The 20,069-nt window shown below is 46.8% G+C and overlaps 1 protein-coding gene across 1 annotated transcript in view; it reads left to right on the top strand.

Annotated features, from left to right (window-relative positions):
• Positions 1-17,168, top strand: part of PARP1 (poly(ADP-ribose) polymerase 1) — a 48,198-nt gene extending 31,030 nt beyond the window's left edge. The window contains exons 13-23 of the mRNA XM_033200479.1: positions 469-664; positions 3,405-3,533; positions 7,133-7,216; positions 9,639-9,761; positions 10,351-10,479; positions 11,869-11,967; positions 12,750-12,902; positions 13,833-13,960; positions 14,744-14,805; positions 15,784-15,898; positions 16,323-17,168. Coding sequence (XP_033056370.1) covers positions 469-664; positions 3,405-3,533; positions 7,133-7,216; positions 9,639-9,761; positions 10,351-10,479; positions 11,869-11,967; positions 12,750-12,902; positions 13,833-13,960; positions 14,744-14,805; positions 15,784-15,898; positions 16,323-16,404 — 1,300 coding nt within the window. The 3' untranslated portion in view covers positions 16,405-17,168. The remainder of the gene's footprint in view (positions 1-468; positions 665-3,404; positions 3,534-7,132; positions 7,217-9,638; positions 9,762-10,350; positions 10,480-11,868; positions 11,968-12,749; positions 12,903-13,832; positions 13,961-14,743; positions 14,806-15,783; positions 15,899-16,322) is intronic.
• Positions 17,169-20,069: the final 2,901 nt, after the last annotated feature.

The raw sequence follows: 20,069 nt of genomic DNA, 5'->3' as shown, positions 1-20,069 counted from the left end.
GTCACCGGACCTGAGGAGCCATTGCCACTGCCCCCCTCATTTCATCGTGTCTTAGCCTCGGATCTGAGTTGAAAGTTAATTATTTTTAGGGTACAGCTTTAAGGGTTGTCTCCTTGAACACATGACTTCCAGATAGTGCTTTGTATTTCTTTGGGGAGAGGAGTAGAATCGTTTTTATGCAAAGGTCTACAGACTCCAGGATTCACTCCTCAGGCTTGGCTGCCAGAACCAAGTTTAAACTATTATGTGGCATTTTTTTATAGTCAATATGATTTGAAAGTTTAATGAGAGGTAAGATAAAGACCCTTTATTGTTATAGCAGTTCCTTTTGTTCTGTGTTAATCACTATCCTTTTGGGGTGTGTAAAATTCTTCCACACCTGAATGTAATGGCGAGAAAGGGGAACTCCTCCTGAAATGGGACAGCTGACCCACACTTGTGTATCTGACACCCTTCTTCCCACCACAGGTATTGGATATTCAGGTCCTGGGGCCGTGTGGGGACGGTGATCGGTAGCAACAAACTGGAACAGATGCCGTCCAAGGAGGATGCCATTGAGCACTTCATGAAATTATATGAAGAAAAAACCGGGAACGCTTGGCACTCCAAAAATTTCACAAAGTATCCCAAAAAGTTCTACCCCCTGGAGATTGACTACGGCCAGGTAACCATGTAATGCCCTTACACTGTCTGCTTCTAGGAGTAGGAAGGGACACCTTATTCTAGAAAATCCACATTGTGGATCAGATGGCATCATAGTAAACATACTACCAAATGGTGAAAGGAGAATACTAGTCCTTCACAAATTCTCCCCCAAAAATAGAAGAAAATACCTCCCAACTCATTGCATGAAGGCCAGTACCACCCTGATACCAGAGCCAAAGCAGCACAGGAGAACTACAGAGCAATTTCCTGTGAATAGACATGCAGAAACCCTATGAATAGAGATACAAAATCCTAACAAACCGAATCCAGCAGCATAGGAGGATCTATATACCACTCCCAAGTGGGATTTATCCCAGGAATGTAAGGTTGATTCAACATTTAAAAATCAATGTAATATATGAGTAGAGTGAAGGACAAAAACCACATGATCATCTCAGTAGATGGCAGAAAAACCAGTCAGCACCTTGAAGTATGAGATAGAGCTTAAATGAGAATTGTGGTAGCATCTTTGAGCTATCAAGGAGGAACAGTCTTTTCAGTATTCCTGAAACAGTAGGGCATAATTCACAGATTCCAGATAAGGCTTTTCATCCAAACCCATGGTGACCCTCCATCCTGTGACCTGGTCTATAGACAGAATTATAGTAACTTGACCTGCTCTGCTAGGTCACACTTTATTAGTCCCAAATAATTTCCTAGTGCTGTCTGTATCTGTAGTTTTGAGCGTCTCCTTGTATCTGTTAGCACACAGCATTCATTTGTCTGTTGGTTGACATTTTTAACTTTTCTGTTTTGTCTTTTTTCTTTGCAAAATGCTTGCCTTTTTGAAAATGAGAATTTATCACTTTTTTAATCAGGGAAATGAAAATACATTTATTTACAAAAAGAGAGACCTGTAGGTGGGTAGAGATTTTAATTCGAAATCTTTGAGGCCTAGCATGTCTGAAAGGGGGAATTTTTTAGTTTACAGAGGACCTCATGAACTCTCTATATTAAAAATAGGATTTACATCTTGCTTATACAATGATGAGGCTCAGACAGCAGACTTTCAGGACAGATTTGGCCTGACTCGGTAGCGCCCGTTACTGAGTTAAATATTTGTTTTAAAATGTTTTGAGAATTTACTAAGGCACAAAAAATTAAGATTGCCCGGAATTAACCACAGTTAAAATAATGGTAGATATCTCTTCCAGTCAGCTTTCACTGCATATGTACCTTTTCCACCACCATATGTACCATGTTGCAACCATCTGCTTTTTGCCCTAATGTACCAGGAGCATTTCCTTATGTATTCTAGAGCAGTGCTGTCCAATAGAATTATAATTCAAGCCATTTCAATACATTTAAAGTTTTTTATAGCCACATTTTAAAAAGCAAGAAGCCAATGAAATTAATCTTGGTATTATTTAACCCCTTATATCCAAAATATTCTAATTTTAACACCTGATCAGTACCAGCAATTATTAATGAGAAAATTTCCCTTTTGGTTTTTTCTCTACTAAGTGTTTGAAATCTGGTGTGTATTTTGCACCTACAGCACACCTCAGTTTGGCCAGTGGCTACTGTAGTGGCCACTGGCTGCACCAATCCAGAGCATTATTTAAGGCTGTATTGAATCCCATCCTGTGTGTGGCTAGAATTCATCATTAATCAGAACAACTTCCTGCCTCCTGTTAGTCATTTAGATTGATTCTGGGCATTTGCTGTAATGATGCTGATATACATATAAATATTTGTGTGCCTCTGTGATTGTTGTCATTGCAAGTAGTTACTGGGTCATAAGGTATATGCACTTAAATAAGGGTTTTGCACACATAGATACTTTGCCCTCCAATGAAGTTATACCCAGAAGATAGCAGAGTACATTTAAGATGGTATTTCAACACTGAGAGTAGGTCTACTATGAAGGTGACAGCAGCAGCCATGAACACTAACAACACAAGTTAGCTCTCTGCTGCTTGGGTAAGCCAGTCTGATTCCAGGTTCAAAGCCCAATGTCAGTTCCTTTCACTCCAAATACCAAACTCCGTTTTAGTTGCTAGGGACACTGTGCTGGACAGAGCACAGTCTATGCCCTCATACAGTTCAAGTCTAAAGAGTTAAAGCAGTTTCAGTACAGTGTGATCTTGACATAACCTGGGTTCTTCAGACAGTGGGGGTGGAGCCTCAATAGTTTATTAGGCAATGTAGGAGGAGGACGTGACAAGTTAATGCTATGATGTGCTTTAACACTGTCGGGCTGGCTGGCAGCGCATGGGACTGGTTACTTGGTCCTTTGGGAATTTAGAGAAGGCTATGTAAACTTAGTCTTGCACCTGGCCCTTGTGTGAGGAAGTGTAAGAAAAAAAGAGAAATAATTTGTCCTTCAGTTTCATATCCTATTGCTCCAAGGTTTGCCTCTACAGTTGCCCAGCACTTCCAGGTTGGGCATGAGTGGGCACTAGGCAGGTTCCCAGGCAGGGACCAGCAACCCCAGGGTGGGTCAGCCCATGCAGATGCTGCAGTGGCAACAAGAATAAGAATCTGGAGCAGCCAAGAAAACTTCGGGGGCGGGCACAGGAAGAGTCTGACCCGTGTACAGCATCAGGCACATTCATCCTGGCTGCTGTTTCCACACCTTTTTGATTAATACTCAGCTTTTTTTGCTGGTCCTTTGTCTGCAGCCCAGCCCCACAGACTCAGATACCTTGGTTGAGTTGTTGATTTGGGTCTCTTAGTAATGTGCTTTTTTCCTGAAGGATGAAGAGGCAGTGAAGAAGCTGACAGTAAATCCTGGCACCAAGTCCAAGCTCCCTAAGCCAGTTCAGGACCTCATCAAACTGATCTTTGATGTGGAAAGTATGAAGAAAGCCATGGTGGAGTATGAGGTTATTGCGCTTTATCATTTTATCTGTGAGCATTTGCTGTGGATGATGATTTGCTGAGCTAGTGAAGAGCTCTGCCTGTTCTTGTTTCTGTTTCAAAAACAGAATACGTTGGCTGTCAGCTTCTCGTACCTGTCCTTCAATCTTAAATTGTGTGAGTGCTGGGGCCTGGAGTGGTGGCACTTTTGCAGAGAGTTGTTTGATTTGCAGTGAAGCATGTGGTGTGTTGGAGAGAGCTGTTCCCTGGTCCCTAGTCCCCTTTGTACTCTTTTTTTTTTTTTTTTTTTTTTTTGAGATGGAATCTCACCATGTTGTTGCCCAAGCAGCTGGTCTCCAACTGCTGAGCTCAAGTGATCCACCCACCTCGGTCTCCCTAAATGCAGTATGAGCCACTGTGACCAGCCCACCCTTTGTATTTTTCCTCTTCTTCATGCTGCGGCAGGGTGCATTAGTCATGCTTCCTTTGTGGCCCAACCAAACCAACCAACTGGAGTTACCATGGGAAGTGCAAGACAGCCCACTTAGAGTAAAAGAAAATTGCTGTGACATTTATTCATAAGATAAAATTCATACCAGTTTCTACAAGGTTGGCAGTGGGGTGGGGGTGATGGTTATTGGATTAGTCATGCTTCTGTCCAGGGCAGAATGGCAGAGACTGCAGCCAAAGACTGTGTTTCCTGTCTGTTCTCCTTCTCATCTCCGCTCTCCCTCTGGGAGATGAGTGCAAAAGGGTGGACCCCTTGTTCTTGCTGCTCCTAGCATCAGAGGTCTTAAGTACTGACCCTGGGGGCCTTCAGAGCAGAGATGGTCCCACCTGGCCAACAAACACCCTCTCCTCTTCCCTAGCCGATAAACCCAGAAGCTTCAGGCTGCTCTGAAAAACAAGCAGCTGCGATGCATGTGGTTATTCCCTTTGTCCTGGGCTCCTAGGAACCAGTGGAGGTTGAGAGTCTTAAATCAGCCTTAAAGCATTCCACCCGTCTCCATGGGGTTTCTCCCTTCACGCTCACGTTCTGCTGTCTTCCCAAGTCCTTCCTCGAAGAGCCTCCTGGCCTGCCTTAGAGCTGGGAGGACAGGGGGTCAAAACTGGGCAGTATAAGCCCCATGGACATCAGGGCCAACCCAGTATCTCCCAGCCAAGAGCTCAGCCTGGCAGGAATGCTCACGCCTGTGCTGTTGTAGAGTGGAGTGTTGAGTTACATCCTCTAACGGGTTTAAAAAATGGCCAGGGCTTGTTCACTGTGCTCGTTGAAATCGCTGTGTCATCTGACTTGTTTATGAGGTCTACTAGTGTGAACAGCTTATGGATGGGCTCACTGAGAATGAGGGACGGGGAGGGAAAGGTTGAGAGGTGCTACGGTAAGGGAGAAGAGGGGCTCATTTCATTCACGTTTTGAAGTCCTGCACGTCATTTCCAGTCTCCCACACCTTGGTCTATCTGTGATTCTTAGAAGTTCTCAGCTATTTTCAAACCCAAGTCCTTTCCTGTGAAATGTTGTTTTTGTTGTTGTTTTGTGTTTGGTTTGGTTTGGTTTGAGATGGAGTTTCACTCTTTTTGCCCAGGCTGGAGTGCAATGGCACGATCTCAGCTCACTGTAACCTCCACCTCCTGGGTTCAAGCAATTCTCCAGCCTCAGCCTCTCGAGTAGCTGGGACTATAGGCATGCACCACTATGCCCGGCTAATTTTTTTTTTATTTTTAGTAGAGATGGGGTTTCACCATTTTGGCCAGGTTGGTCTTGAACTCCTGACCTCAGGTGATCCACCTGCCTCAGCCTCCCAAAGTGCTGGAATTACAGGCATGAGCCATAGCACCCAGCCTGAAATGACATTTTAATGTTTTTCACTGGACAGGTAACTAGTTTAGCAGGAAGAAAAGGGACAGGGGCACTGCTTGCTGAAACAAGCTAGAAGGCAGCTAGCTGGAAGTGTGTGGAAAGCAGGATGCCTGCTCCTGACCTCAGCGGGGTCCACGTGGGATTGGAGTAACCATGTAGAGAAGGAGACGCAGTGGCTCTCAGGGCTTCATCCTTAGCACCAGGGGAACCTGACTCTCCCTGTGAGGAGGGCACATCCTGAGTCCAGAAGGGAATGGGCTCCAGGTAGTCAGGACACACAGCGGGGGGCAGGGTTCCAGGCTGCAGCCCTAGGAGTCCCCTTCTGGCTGCAGCCGGGACTTGTGGGTCCCCAGTGCCAAGTTGTTTCTCCCACTTTTCTCTTTCTCTCTAAACTGGGCAGCTGTGGAGCCACTGCTCCCAGCCCACCATCCAGCACTGTGCCTGAGTTTCTTTTCCAGTAGTGAGGGCAGCCTGTGTGGATGGAGCCCACCTCTTATTTTTAGTCTGTGCGTATGTTTTGAGGGGCGTACAATTAGGGAAACTAGGTATTTTCTTTTTTTTACATAAACACCAGAATTATACAGGTTGGAAAATGTCATGCCCTTCAAACCTCTGCCCTCGCTCTGGCCATGCTGTGCCATCAGAACTTCTTTTGGGAATCCTTCTTGAGAATTGCTTTCAGAGCTGATTGACAGTCCATACCAAAGTCACTCTGTTCTTTTATTGTACCTTGTTCTTGGCTTGAAATAGATTATCCACCTTCTTCCCCAGATGTGGCTCTGGCTACTTAATTCTTGCCAGTAATCAGATCTTCCCTTAGGATGGAGTTTGCAGTATTGAGTGTACAGGGAAGCCCATGTCAGGGCTTGTGGATTTTATTAGAAGCTGTTGCTGCTGGCTTTTGGTCAGTGCCTGATGAGCTGTGAGCACTTTTCAATCCTTTTATTTAATTTTATCACCATAGCAGTTCCATTTCTAAGATTCTTGTTCAGTTCTTTGTTCCAAGCACTGCAGGAAGTGCTGGACATGCAGAAATGGAAAGGCGCAGTCACAGACCCTGGGGATCTCGGAAGGGTCTATTGGCAAAGCCCCAGAAACGATGTCTCAGGATACAGTGGGGACCCATTGGTACACAGGTGTCTCCACGCAGGGGCTGAGCCAAATAGGCAGGGCTGCTCGCAAAAGGGAGTGAGTGCCTTTTAAGGAAATGGCCCCACTTAACAAATGGAAAATGAAGGCTGCAGATCTCATGCTTCTTCCACTGCAGCTTCTCTTGATGGCAGGCAGTTCCCAAGATATGAGCAGTAGCAATATTTGTTGGAGGTGACTGATCTGAAAGGAACAGCATTGATTTGAATGTAAGTCCATAAGTTCAGGAGTGTGTCCTTTTTAAAAATAGTGTTCAACACTTGAAAACTCTTGGTTCTTTTCCAGCTGGGAACCCAGGGAGGGGTGCACTTAACTGCCTTGGCTCTGGGACCCCAGGGAAGGCCATGGGTGGCGGGCGGGGTGGTCAGCATGACTTAAGGCTTGGCTAAGCCCAGCCGTAAAGGAAGTGAGCAAGAATCTTCAGACACACTACCATCTCTCATTGGTGGAGTGGGGCTACAAACTCTGGATTTGGGTCACTGGTGTCCTCAGGAAGTCCCAGCAGGCTCCTGACTGCTTCTGTTGGGGGCCTGAGGGTGGGCTGCTCGGTCCAGTTCTCCTGCTATCACACTGCGCAGTCCCCAGCTTTCAGAGTGAAGTCCCCTGTCTCCTCAGATCGACCTTCAGAAGATGCCCTTGGGTAAGCTGAGCAAAAGGCAGATCCAGGCCGCATACTCCATCCTCAGTGAGGTACAGCAGGTAAGCACGGGGCCACCAGGGGCCTCCTGGAACCCTCCCCTGGCTGACTTAGGGGGCGAAACCTGGGGGTGGCATGGGTAACATTTACTCAAGGTTAAGAAACTGGAAGTACTGAACTGCATTTCACCAGGGTTTAGATTTTTTTTAGTTCAATAAATGGCAAGTGCCTGCTACTTACAAAAGTTTATCATAAAACTAATGAATGGCAACATTTTCAGTTGTCAGATACATAGTAAACTGCCTATAAACTTGAAGACATTGGTTACCCTCTCTCTTAAAAGTAAAGGTATCCCTCTGTATCCTCGAGGATTGGTTCCAGAACTGCCTTGTGGTCACTAAAATTCACTCATGCTCAAGTCCTACAGTCCCCCCTGCAGAACCCATGGAGAAGAAAAGTTGGCCCTGCACATCTGTGGGTCTCGCATCCTGAGATTTTTTTGTGGGAGGGGGGATTTTTCTTTTCTTTTTCTTTTTTGAGACGGGGTCTCGCTGTGTCCCCCAGGCTGGAGTGCAGTGGCACAATCTCAGCTCACTGCAACCTCCGCCCCCAGCTTCAAGCGATTCTCGTGCCGAGTAGCTGAGTTTATAAGCATGCGCCACCACGCCCAGCTAATGTTTTGTGTTTTTAGTAGAGGTGGGGTTTCACTATGTTAGCCAGACTGGTCTCGAACTCCTGGGTTCAAGTGATCCGCCCACCTCAGCCTCCCAAAGGGCTGGGATTACAGGCATGAGCCACCGCACCTGGCCTGAGAATAATATATTTTTGATCTGAGTTTGGTTGAATTCTCAACTGCAGAGCCCACAGGTGTAGAGAGCTAACTGTATTTATTGAAAACATCTGTGTATGAGTGAACCTGCACACTTCAAATCGATTGTTCAAGGGTCACCTGCGTTGTGGTTTTTATTTTATGTGTCCTTAAGAGTTAGGCAGAGTTTATTTTGCAGTTACTAGGAATTCATCAGATGGAAACCTCTTTCATTCATGTTATTTCAACATTCTTCGAGCATCTTTCAAGGTCTCCCATTCCTGGAACCTTCCAGCTACATCCCGGAGAAGCTGGAGGGTTCCGCTTATGTTTGTGGGTGGGTGCAGGCTTGGCCTATAGAAAGAAGGAAAGCACACGGGAAACAGAAGTGGGCCCAGGCAGCAGGCTTTCTGGCTGGTGCTGGAGAAAAGGCCCTGAACCGGATCTGTCAACTCCAGTTACAGCCGGCTCTGAGCAGTGAACGTCTCTCCTTGTTCCTCACTGACTGAGAACTTGAAAGGCTTTCCTCAGCCCCTGCTTCTTCCCATGCCATAGTCTTCAGGTAGAAGAGTTGGAATAGCATCCTTACCCATTTCCAGAGCCACCTGGGCAGCACAGATGGAAGCTGTACGACTTGGTGAAGTCCACGTTACAGCAAAAAGCAGCCGTGGGGCTTCAGACCTGCTGGGTGCCACTTGATATCCCCTTGACCTTCTTGTGGTCACCTAGGCTGTTTGCCAAATTCCTGGAATCCCAATGGCCCCACTCTTATCTCTGTGCATTTTTTGCACACCCTTTACATATAGAGCACCAAGTAACACTGGCAGTAACTGTAAGGGTTGCTTAGCCTTTCTGTGCCTGGCCACTTCAACCTCCAGGTATGGTAAAAACTAATTCCAGCCGGGCGCGGTGGCTCAAGCCTGTAATCCCAGCACTTTGGGAGGCCGAGACGGGCGGATCACGAGGTCAGGAGATCGAGACCATCCTGGCTAACACGGTGAAACCCCGTCTCTACTAAAAATACAAAAAAAAAACTAGCCGGGCGAGGTGGCGGGCGCCTGTAGTCCCAGCTACTCGGGAGGCTGAGGCAGGAGAATGGCGTAAACCTGGGAGGCGGAGCTTGCAGTGAGCTGAGATCTGGCCACTGCACTCCAGTCCCAGCGACAGAGCGAGACTCCGCCTCAAAAAAAAAAAAAAAAAAAAAAAACTAATTCCAATGAAGGTCAGTGGAGACAGGGAGCCTGACTGAATTTAATAGCGATGGGCAACTTCCTCCCAACATTTTATTATGAAAATGTTTCAAACATACAAAAAGTTGAAGGAATTTTACAGCAGTAGTCATGAGCCCACCACCTAGATTTTACAGTTAACATTTTGCATAGTTGTGGCAGGGTTTCAGATGTCTGTAACTGCACGGTTCTTTGTACAAATGAAACTTCATGGGAGAAGCCCATCGTGTTGAGCAGTGCTTTTAGAGGATGGGGGTCCTGTGCTGCTCAGTGGTGTAACTTTAACAGGAAGGTGGTCTTGTGGTCGTTTCCCATGCATCCTGGCATGTGCACATACCACGCTACTTCTGGACCTGCTGCAGCACCCACCTGCTAGAAGAGAAAGCCTGGCCAGGGGCTCAGAGCTGCTTCCTCAGTCTTGTGTTCCTTCTGTCCCCTCGTCTCCAGGCAGTGTCTCAGGGCAGCAGCGACTCTCAGATCCTGGATCTCTCAAATCGCTTTTACACCCTGATCCCCCACGATTTTGGGATGAAGAAGCCTCCGCTCCTGAACAGTGCAGACAGTGTGCAGGTACGCAAGGGTCCAGAAGGGACTACAGGTCTGCTGGGTGAGGGTGTGACTCCCTTGCAACCGTCCCTCCCCGTCATGATCCCTGAGGGCAGCGCCGATGCTGGGAGGGCCACCTCCTTGCCCTTGTTTTGAAGTTGGGTTTCTACCCACATTGATGGAGGCAGAGCCATTTTTCCTGCCTCTGTTCTACCAAATCCATTGGGGAAAGAGCTGTTGGAGAGGGAGAGCCTCTCCCTCATAATAGCGTCTTCCTCCCCATTTTCCCTCCCTGCCTTTTAAGAGAGTTCCTGGCTCAGGAAACATTTGTCTGAAGTACCTTCATTATAGGTCCCAAATGTCAGCTTGTATGAGAGGAAAGACAGTTCTTCCACCTCTCAACTCCCCCAGGCCGCAAGGCCTTTTAGCATTCCAGGAAGTCCTTAGGAGAGCTCACTGTGTGCAGCAGGTAACAAGCTGGCCCTGACCAGCAGGAAGGTTTGCCCTTCACTGTGTTGAATGTTCTCTGCATGTAGGTTTTCTCTGCCACCTGGGTGAGTCTGTCTCACTCAACCATGATACCTAAGTCAGGGGCTTTCTTTTGCTCCTCCAGGCCAAGGTGGAAATGCTTGACAATCTGCTGGACATTGAGGTGGCCTACAGTCTGCTCAGGGGAGGGTCTGATGATAGCAGCAAGGACCCCATCGATGTCAACTATGAGAAGCTCAAAACTGACATTAAGGTAACAGGGTCAGACCTTCCTCAAACATCTTAACCTCATCCTGAGAGCAGCGGTCCCATACTTGCATGTGTGTTAGGATCTCCTGGGAAGCTTGTTAAAACACAGATGGCTGGTGCCCAGTAATTTACTTTTCTAACAAGTTCCTGGACGTTGCTGCTGGTGGTCCTTTGAGAACCTCTGGGCATTTCACATGTAGATAATGCACCTTGTTTGCAAGGCAGCCTTCCAAGCCAGCACCTCAGCTTGGCATACAAATTGATTTTTGAGGGTCTTACCAGAAGTTTTTTTTTTCCCCCCTCCTGAATCTAGAGAAGAGCTCTGTTTTTCTAAACCCTTGTGGTGTGAACTTTTAGAAGGCTTATTACCGATGTCCGTTTCAGAAGTGGAAATGCTTGATGGCAGCTCTAATAAAAACACAGTGCTTGGGTTCATTTTTCTCTGGAGCTAAAGTGGCCTGTGTTGGCACACACAGTCTCTGAACACCCTGCTTAGACCAACAGAGGAGGGATTTTTGCCTCAGCGTCTAGATGGCCCTGTCCTTGAGCCTATCTCCACACTCGTGTGCCCCATTGTCCTCAGCCCATTCCCTGCAGTGTTGCAGGGGTTCAGGTGGGCTAGAGTATGTTGAGTCTGGTACCAGGTGTTTACATCACAAAAGAAAGAGCCTTTGCTCCTTTCCTAGGACAAAGTGTAGATCTGTGAGTCCAAGCAGGTAAGACACCACATGTCACTTGTTTTGCCCCTGGAGCACCTTCCTGATGGGAAAACTGTGGGAGTGGTTCTTTGTGAAGGGATTCTTACTCTCTGTTTACAATTCTGAAGACTTTTAATTAAAAGACAGTGAGGTAGACCAGCATTCCTAGGTTTTCTGAACTTTGAATATAAATATGAAAATAAAACATAACTAGTCTCATCTATAATACTCAGGTTTACTTAGCATAGATTACATCAGCTATTTGACAGCTGCTTGTTAGGCTTGTGCACTGAGCCAGGGATAATTTTAATTGCACATCATAGCTGTGACTTCCTCTGGCCCATTGTGTTTTAACTCATGCTGAGCTGGACTCTCTTCCAGGAGCCAGTTGCTTGTTCTGGAAATGCCCTGTTCACTGATAGTGAGCCCCATGTTCTAGCTTCCCTGATATCCCAAAACATAGAATTTTAAGACAAAAAGGAACCCTGAGCCCAAGTAGATGAAGAGGTGGAGGCTCAGGAAAGTGGAGCCACTGGCCCAGGATCTGCCCAACCCACGGGCCTGGGACACAGGCTCTCGGTCATGCCTGGCTTTGAGGAGTGTGGTGTTGAGCTGTGCATCGACTGAGCCTGAGCATTCCTCTGTAGCTCTCCTGGGGTCTCCTTTGTGCTAATCCCAAGATTCTGTTTACCCAGGTGGTTGGCAGAGATTCTGAAGAAGCCGAGATCATCAGGAAGTATGTTAAGAACACTCATGCAACCACACACAATGCGTATGACTTGGAAGTCATCGATGTAAGAATCCCTTCTTCCCCCACTTTCTTCTGTGTCCTGCCAGCTTTTCCCTGCCCACTCCTCCAACCTAGGCCTGGGTAGAAAAGAGCAGTTTACTTACTTTAAATAATCCAAAGAAGTGACTCATTTGTTCAGCAGAAAAATTAGTAGTCTTTTTTTTTTTTTTTTTTGGCATGGAGTCTCACTCTGTCACCCAGGCTGGAGTGCAGTGGTGCAATCCCAGCCCACTGCAACCTTTGCCTCCTGGGTTCAAGTGATTCTCCTGTCTCAGCCTCCAGAGTAGCTGGGATTACAGGCATGCGCCGCCACACCCAACTAATTTTTGTATTTTTAGTAGAGGCAGGGATTCACCATGTTGGCCATGCTGGTCTTGAACTCCTGACCTCAGGTGATCTGCCTGCCTCGGCCTCCCAAAGTGCTGAGATTATAAAATTAGCATCTTACACAGTAGTTTGGGGATGGCTTTTTATTATGTTTTAAAGGACATTTCCCGTCCCCAAACCTGGTCTCAGAACATACAATTATCAGAGGTCCAAGATAAAGTTCCTCAAGTGCACATCTGCTGCACAGTAATACTAACTAGCAATGGCTAGGCTCTGCTGGGCTGGACCTTGACCTTCCATCCCAGCCTTGTGGAAAACATTTTCTGCATTGCAGCAGACCTTAAGTCTTCTAGCCTTAGGGACAGCCAGTCATTTCTCCTGTATCCAGTCCTATCTTTCAGTCAACCAGAGTAACAAATGGCTTCTTTTGTCCCTCCCTTTGTTTACTACTCCAACCAGATCTTTAAGATAGAGCGTGAAGGTGAATGCCAGCGCTACAAGCCCTTTAAGCAGCTTCATAACCGAAGGTTGCTGTGGCACGGGTCCAGGACCACCAACTTTGCCGGGATCCTGTCCCAGGGTCTTCGGATAGCCCCGCCTGAAGCACCTGTGGTATGTGCCTGGCCTGGTGAGGGGTGGGCAATACCTGTCTCTGCAGGTGTCTCCATAAAGAACTTTGAGTAAGAGGCCTAGTTGGCTTAGGGGGATTCTGCCAGACATCCTTTCTTTAGGCCTTCACGCTTTTATCCTCCTGACCCTGATCGTGTCAGGAGTTTCAAACACAGTTTCTGGAACAAAGGAGATAGAGCATCCAGGCCAGGGCCTGCTGCAAATGTTGATCGGGTGTGTTGACAAGCAAAGAACAGACACATGGCTACAGGCCAAGCTGAGTCCAGGCCTACCTCTACCACTTCCCAGCCAGGCCACCTCTTGAGTGTCAGTGTCTTCAGCAGGAAAACGTAGTGATAAATAAGTAAGGCTTTACCTAGACACGAGGGGTCGTGATGCCACCTGCTGGATTCTAGATGGGTCCAGCTGGACAAGGCCTTCCAAGCCTCTAGTTTCACAGTTGTAGAATGAGGAGGAGAGTGGTTTAAATGATTCTCTCTGGTGCTGTGCAGTAGTGTATAACGGGCAAATGGCCTACCCTTTGTGAACCTCGTGTTTTACTTGCAAAAGGGAATAAAAATACCAGCCTGCGTTCCTTGGATGTTGACAGGCACTAGTTTAAGTAACATTGATGAGCTCATTCCATCCTCACAGCAGCACCATGAGATTATGTTCCCCACTTAAAAGAGGCAAGTAGAGTCCAGAAAGGTTACGTAGCTTCTTGTAGCTCCTTGGCACCTGGCAGAGCTAGGATCTGAGCAGCCTGGCTTGTGAGCTGAAACTTTGGTGTTTCCTCAGCATGGGCATTGTGAGAATTAGAAGTGATGGATTGCAACACTTAGCTGGGTGGCTTGCTCATGTTGGCACTCAGTGAACAGCTGCTCCTAATTTCCCATCAGAAGATTCTCAGCTGTCCCTTTTCCAACCTTCCAGACAGGCTACATGTTTGGTAAAGGGATCTATTTCGCTGACATGGTCTCCAAGAGTGCCAACTACTGCCATACATCTCAGGGAGACCCAATAGGCTTAATCGTGTTGGGAGAAGTTGCCCTTGGAAACATGTGAGTAAACCTGGCTCTGGGACCGATGGCATTTCATGGGGACAGATGGAATGGGCTACAGGCAGAACTCCCCTTGGCTGGGAGAGTAGAAATTCCCCACTACAGTTACTGGACCCACCAATTGGGATTCTTTTCTTGCAAATAACAGAATCCAATTCAAGTTAAGGGAACAAGGGAGATACAAGGATACTTCAGGAAATGCAAGGGCAGGAACGCAACCAGGCCTCCAGAGCTGGCAGTGTCTTCTCTCCATGTACTGGGAAGCAGAGAGATTGAGTTGCACAAAGGATGATCCCCCATGGCCTCCTCCTCCACTCAATAGTGTTTCAGTTTTCTTAGACCAACCTAAATGGAACTGGAATCTTAATCCCACTTCCAGATTCTCCACAGAGAAAGATCTGATTAGTCCAGCTTGATCTGGACATCCACCCTAGTCCTGTGAACTGTAACCAAAAGCACAGGGTCATGTAAACAGCCAGGGGTCTGGGGACTGTGGAATGTGGACGGAAACCCAGAGCTGCCGATCACCGCTCCACATAGGGCCTTTCCTTGAAAATGGCCCCATAGCAGTGATCGCTGGGCACAGACTATGTTCAGCCGCAACCGCAGCTTCAGGTTCTGGAGCAGTTCCAGAAACTCGGGAGGAAGCCTGAGCAGTTAAGATGGTCTGGGTTTTGTGGGCTTTTATCTCATCTCTATATCTGATCTTATTCTCCTAATCAAACTGTTGGTTTTGAGAGCACAGTGTGAAAGCCTCTTCTGAGCCCGTCCTCTTCTGAATAGGTATGAACTGAAGCACGCTTCACATATCAGCAAGTTACCCAAGGGCAAGCACAGTGTCAAAGGTAAAGTGTTTCCAAAGCTGCTGCTACAGCCCAAGGCACCCTGGACAGCACAGAACGGGGGGCTTGCTGTCCTGAGAAGGCTGCCTTGTGGCTGGCTGTCAGACAGCTGGAGATTAATTTTATCCTTTTGGGGTGTGTGTGTGGGGTTGTTGTTGTTTGGGGGGTGGTAGTGGTGGTTAATATGCTGCAGCTGACCGTGATTGGAGGTTCGTTTTATTTATTTTTGTAAAAAAAAAAAGGCCAAGCTCTATAGCAGGAGGTTCATTTTTAAAAACAGTTCTCTCTCTCTCTGGCTGCAGCTGGTATCACAGATGCCCCAGGAGAATCTTGGTGCAGGCACCAGTAACCAGGTGCATGGGTTTGGGCTTTAACCTAACTTGTAGCTACAGCATCTTGTAGCCTAGAGCATCTTGCATTACTAGAATTTGCAGCATATGATTTAGAACTTCCCACTGCCTGGTTGAAGTGGCTGCTTTGGAATTCTGTTAAGCCAAAATGTGACCCTGTATGGAGGGTACCGCCACTGTTTTCATGAAACTCAGTGAAGGTTGATGCCCTGGAAACCTTGATTTATTGCCTTAGTTTTATATCTGAAGAAAGAGCAGAGCATGTCTTTAAAATGAGCACAAGACTGGGTGCGGTGGATCACCTGAGGTCAGGAGTTCGAGACCATCCTGGCCAACATAGTGAAACCCTGTCTCTACTAAAATACAAAAAATTAGCTAGGTATGGTGGCAGGTGCCTGTAATCCCAGCTACTCGGGAGGCTGAGGCACGAGAATTGCTTGAATCCGGGAGGCGGAGGTTGCAGTGAGCTGAGATCATGCCGTTGCACTCCAGCCTGGGCGACAGAGACTCCATCTCAAAAAGGGAAAAAAAAAAGGCCACATGGACTCAACATCAAAAAGAGCTCATCTCCCTGGAACCTTTGCCACATCTGCTCTCACAGCTCATGTCACTTGTGACTTCTGTGTTTCAGGTTTGGGCAAAACTACCCCTGACCCTTCAGCTAGTATTAGTCTGGATGGTGTAGAGGTTCCTCTTGGGACCGGGATTTCATCTGGTGTGAATGACACCTGTCTACTATATAACGAGTATCCTTTCTTGAGTATGCTGTGTGAGCACAAAGGGATGGTCTTGAGCTACAGAGTCACTTACATGCTGTCAGATTACCCGGGGCAGACAAGGATTAGAGGCTGTCCTGTAGTGTGTCCCATGGCGACTGTCTCCCTTCCGTGGTCCCTCCCTGTGCATAGCCTGGCTTAACAAGGTGTGAGCCTTCCCCCAGTTTCCAGAGGATGATCTCCTCTCCTCAGTCTGCCTGAAGAAGACTTAGAGTCACTTTCAGGCTGGCATTGAGTGTCCTGCCAGCCTGGGGGAGATAAGGCAACCCAGCCCCGTGAAGAGGCCTTAGAGTGACTTTCAGGCTGGCACTGAGCGTCCTGCCAGCCTGGGGGAGATGAGGCACATGTACCCTCTGTTGTTTGGCCGTTGGCTCCTTAACAAGCTTCCCCTCAGGTACATTGTCTATGATATTGCTCAGGTAAATCTGAAGTATCTGCTGAAACTGAAATTCAATTTTAAGACCTCCCTGTGGTAATTGGGAGAGGTGGCCGAGTCACACCCGGTGGCTCTGGTATGAATTCACCTGAAACGCTTCTGCACCAACTCACCTGGCCGACTAAGTTGCGCATGGGTAGTGCCTGTACTAAACCACCTCAGAAAGGATTTTACAGAAACACGTTAAAGGTTTTCTCCAACTTTTCAAGTCCCTTGTTTTGTGTTGTGTTTGTGGGGAGGGGTTGTTTTGGGGTTGTTTTTGTTTTTTATTGCCAGGTAGATAAAACTGACATAGAGAAAAGGCTGGAGAGAGATTCTGTTTGCATAGACTAGTCCTGCAGAAAAAACCAAGCTTCGTTAGAACGTCTGCCTTACTAGTTTCCCCAGGGAAGGAAAAATACGTTTCCACCCTTTTTTCTAAGTGTTTGTCTTTAGTTTCGATTTTGGAAAGATGTTAAGCATTTTATTTTTAGTTAAAAATAAAAACTAATTTCATACTATTTAGATTTTCTTTTTTATCTTGCACTTATTGTCCGCTTTTTATTTTGTTTGCCTCTTTGTGAGGGGTGTGGGAAGACCAAAGGAAGGAATGCTAACAATTTCTCATACTTAGAAACAAAAAGAGCTGCCCTTCTCTAGGAATACTTGAACATGGGAGCTCTTGAAATACGTAGTATTAAAAGTTGCATTTGAAATTCTTGACTTTCTTATGGGCACTTTTGTCTTCCAAATTAAAACTCTACTGCCAATATACTTACCCAGGGGCTAATAGTAATACTCGATTAAAAATGCAGATGCCTTCTCTATTTGTGTATTGCGTGTCTGGTCTCATTCTGACTACAGATATGGTTAATCTTCACAGTGCAAGGTCCCAAGAGACTTTGGGGGGATTGTTTCTACTCATATCTGTGAAACCCCAGAACGTGCCAGGCAGCAAACAGCATTGCTCAATGGGAATGCCCCACCTAAGGGGCAGAAAAACAAGCACCAGGTATAGGAAGACACTTTTTTTTTTTTTTTTTCAACTTATCAGATGCATTGTGGTGATCAACTCATCCTGCTCTCCGGAGGACTGCCTTTCATACACCACATTGCCTCATACAACTACTCTACATTTGAGAATCATACTTAAAGGTTTACATTTCAATTGCCTGAAAGCCAGGGCCAGTGTCTTATGTCACTTCTGACCTTTTACAGAAGGGGACAAGTGAGGTAGTAGCTCACACCTGTAATCCCAGTGCTTTGGGAGATCATTTGAGGCCAGGAGTTCAAGACCAGCACCTTTGACCTGGAGACCCTCTCTCCTGATTATCCAGCAGTCCAGGCTCTTGGGCTCCTGGGCTCCTGAGTATTCTGTACTCTACCTTTTTTTTTTTTTTTTATCAGCACAGAGAAAGGCAATTACCCTCACAGTACCTGATTAAACAAAGTATTTTTAGGTTGGAGTGATTACTTAATGGGTTCCCTGTAATCAAAACTGGTTTCTTTTTTTAAGGAAGATTCACATTTCTCAATCTATTTTCCTTCCAAAAGAGAGAAATTGGCATTTTATGTTTTAGTTTACACATTCTGCTTTTCTCTGTTCACTTTAAAAAGATTCAAGTCCTGGCCAGGTACAGTGGCTCATGCCTGTAATCCCAACACTTTGGGAGGCCAAGGTGGGCGGATCACAAGGTCAGGAGATGGAGACCGTCTTGGCCAACATGATGAAATTCCATCTCCACTAAAAATACAAAAATTAGCTGGACATAGTGTCCACCTGTAATCCCAGCTACACGGGAGGCTGAGACAGGAGAATCGTTTGAACCCAGGAGTCAGAGGTTGCGGTGAGCTGAGATCACGTGTGGCGACAGAGCAAGACTCCAACTCAAAAAAAAAAAAAAAGAAAAAATTCAAGTCCTATCTCAGGGTAGCAGCTAAAATGTGAGAATTTAATTTAAAAATTAAAGCCAACCTTGCATAGAAACTCAGGGTGCTCCATGAGAGAAGAGAGAGGAACTGCCCTCTGCCCCTCCTGGTGAGCTGCCCTCCTCCTGCCTTTGTGCCTGGAAGTGCCCTTGGCCAGCAGTAGTTGCCCAAGGCATTACTGGCCTGACATTTCAGAGCACACTGTTCCATGGCGGTGCATGCATACATCTGTAAAAGATGCACTACGTACACAGTAGTGTTTTAGCCAACGTGCTAGCCAATGAATTCTGCATCGGTGGTTATCTCTTGCTACACAAGAGATGAAGAACCATTCCTTCAGCATCCCAGAGCACTAAGGCAAAGCTGCTATAGAATGATTTGCCTGGAACTTTGCCTTAGGGCAAACCTCAAGTGCTGCTTTTAGGAATGAAATCTAATGGTAGCCTTGCCCCTGGTACGTGCATAGTATGTACTCGGCTTAACTGTTCACACCAAAAGCCTGGAAGTTCTGCATTGTCCTTTGGCCTTCAGAAACCTTGTATCTTTTTTTTTTTTTTTTTTTGAGACGGAGTCTCGCTCTACCGCCCAGGCTGGAGTGCAGTGGCCGGATCTAAGCTCACTGCAAGCTCCGCCTCCCAGGTTTACGCCATTCTCCTGCCTCAGCCTCCCGAGTAGCTGGGACTACAGGCGCCCGCCACCTTGCCCGGCTAGTTTTTTGTATTTTTTAGTAGAGACGGGGTTTCACGGTGTTAGCCAGGATGGTCTCGATCTCCTGACCTCGTGATTCGCCCGTCTAGAAACCTTGTATCTTAACTGTTAAGATCTGCACATTGGGAATCATTCACCTCTGACCTGTTGGGCTGGTTTTATTCCATGCTATAAAATACACCCAGGTGCCTTAGGAGTTCACATTTCTCAATAGTGTCATTACCTTTCCTTTAAATTCTGTTTTGACTCCTCAGAGATTGGTGGTTGCTTTTTTGAGGCATAGTGTTTCCACCATTTCATAAGGCAGGGCCTTCCAAATTGAGTCTAATTTGGGGCCACGGGGCTTCAGGGAGGTCTGGTACAGTGCTTAGCAGCATCCCACTGCCCCTCACATCTGCCATTCAGCCTCGGCGTGGAAGGTTAGACGGCAGCTTCCCTTTGGCATGTGCCAAATATGCCCATTTGTGCGGTTTAAGAGGTCAGTGTTGGTTTTCTCATTTCTCTTTACTGTTCCCTAGAGTAGGTCATCTAGGTTATAAGAAGATATATTTTGGAGACTTCAAAAGTAAAGAAAATGTGACCTGTAAACATCTTCCTCCTCAGTGAAATTAACCCATATGTGAAGAATGTTGCCCGCTGGACTAGGGAACAGTGCTGGTGATAGGGACAGCTGGTGTGTGTCCTATGGGTCATGTGGACTCACAGCACTCAGTGCCACCCACCACTGTGGCATTCTGTATAGCTCTGCTTCTGATCAGCGACCTCATTCTGCAGCAGAGTTCAGCGTCAGGCTTGTACTTCGGAATTAACTGGTTTTGCCACGTCCCATCACCCAGAAATGGCCTAAATGAAGAGTAGAATGGCTCGTGATGGTGCCAGTTGTGAGACAACGTCCTGAAAGGATAAGGTTTGATCTTAATGATGCAGTAGAGGGTTGAAATCAGAGACCAACCTGGTGTCTCCCCCCAGCCAAAGCACATGGGTCTGGGAACCAGTGGGTGAAGTGGGAGTAGTTCCTCTTGCTGTTACCACATCTGATACCCAACTCACAGGACTTGTGTTTGGAGGTCTTAGTCCATAAGGGAGAGA

The sequence above is a fragment of the Trachypithecus francoisi genome, unplaced genomic scaffold (assembly GCF_009764315.1).
Source record: "Trachypithecus francoisi isolate TF-2019V2 unplaced genomic scaffold, Tfra_2.0 Lachesis_group5, whole genome shotgun sequence".
NCBI classification, from domain to species: Eukaryota; Metazoa; Chordata; class Mammalia; order Primates; family Cercopithecidae; genus Trachypithecus; species Trachypithecus francoisi.
Note: the sequence above shows the minus strand (reverse complement) of the source record. Positions and strands in the feature narration are given on the sequence as shown.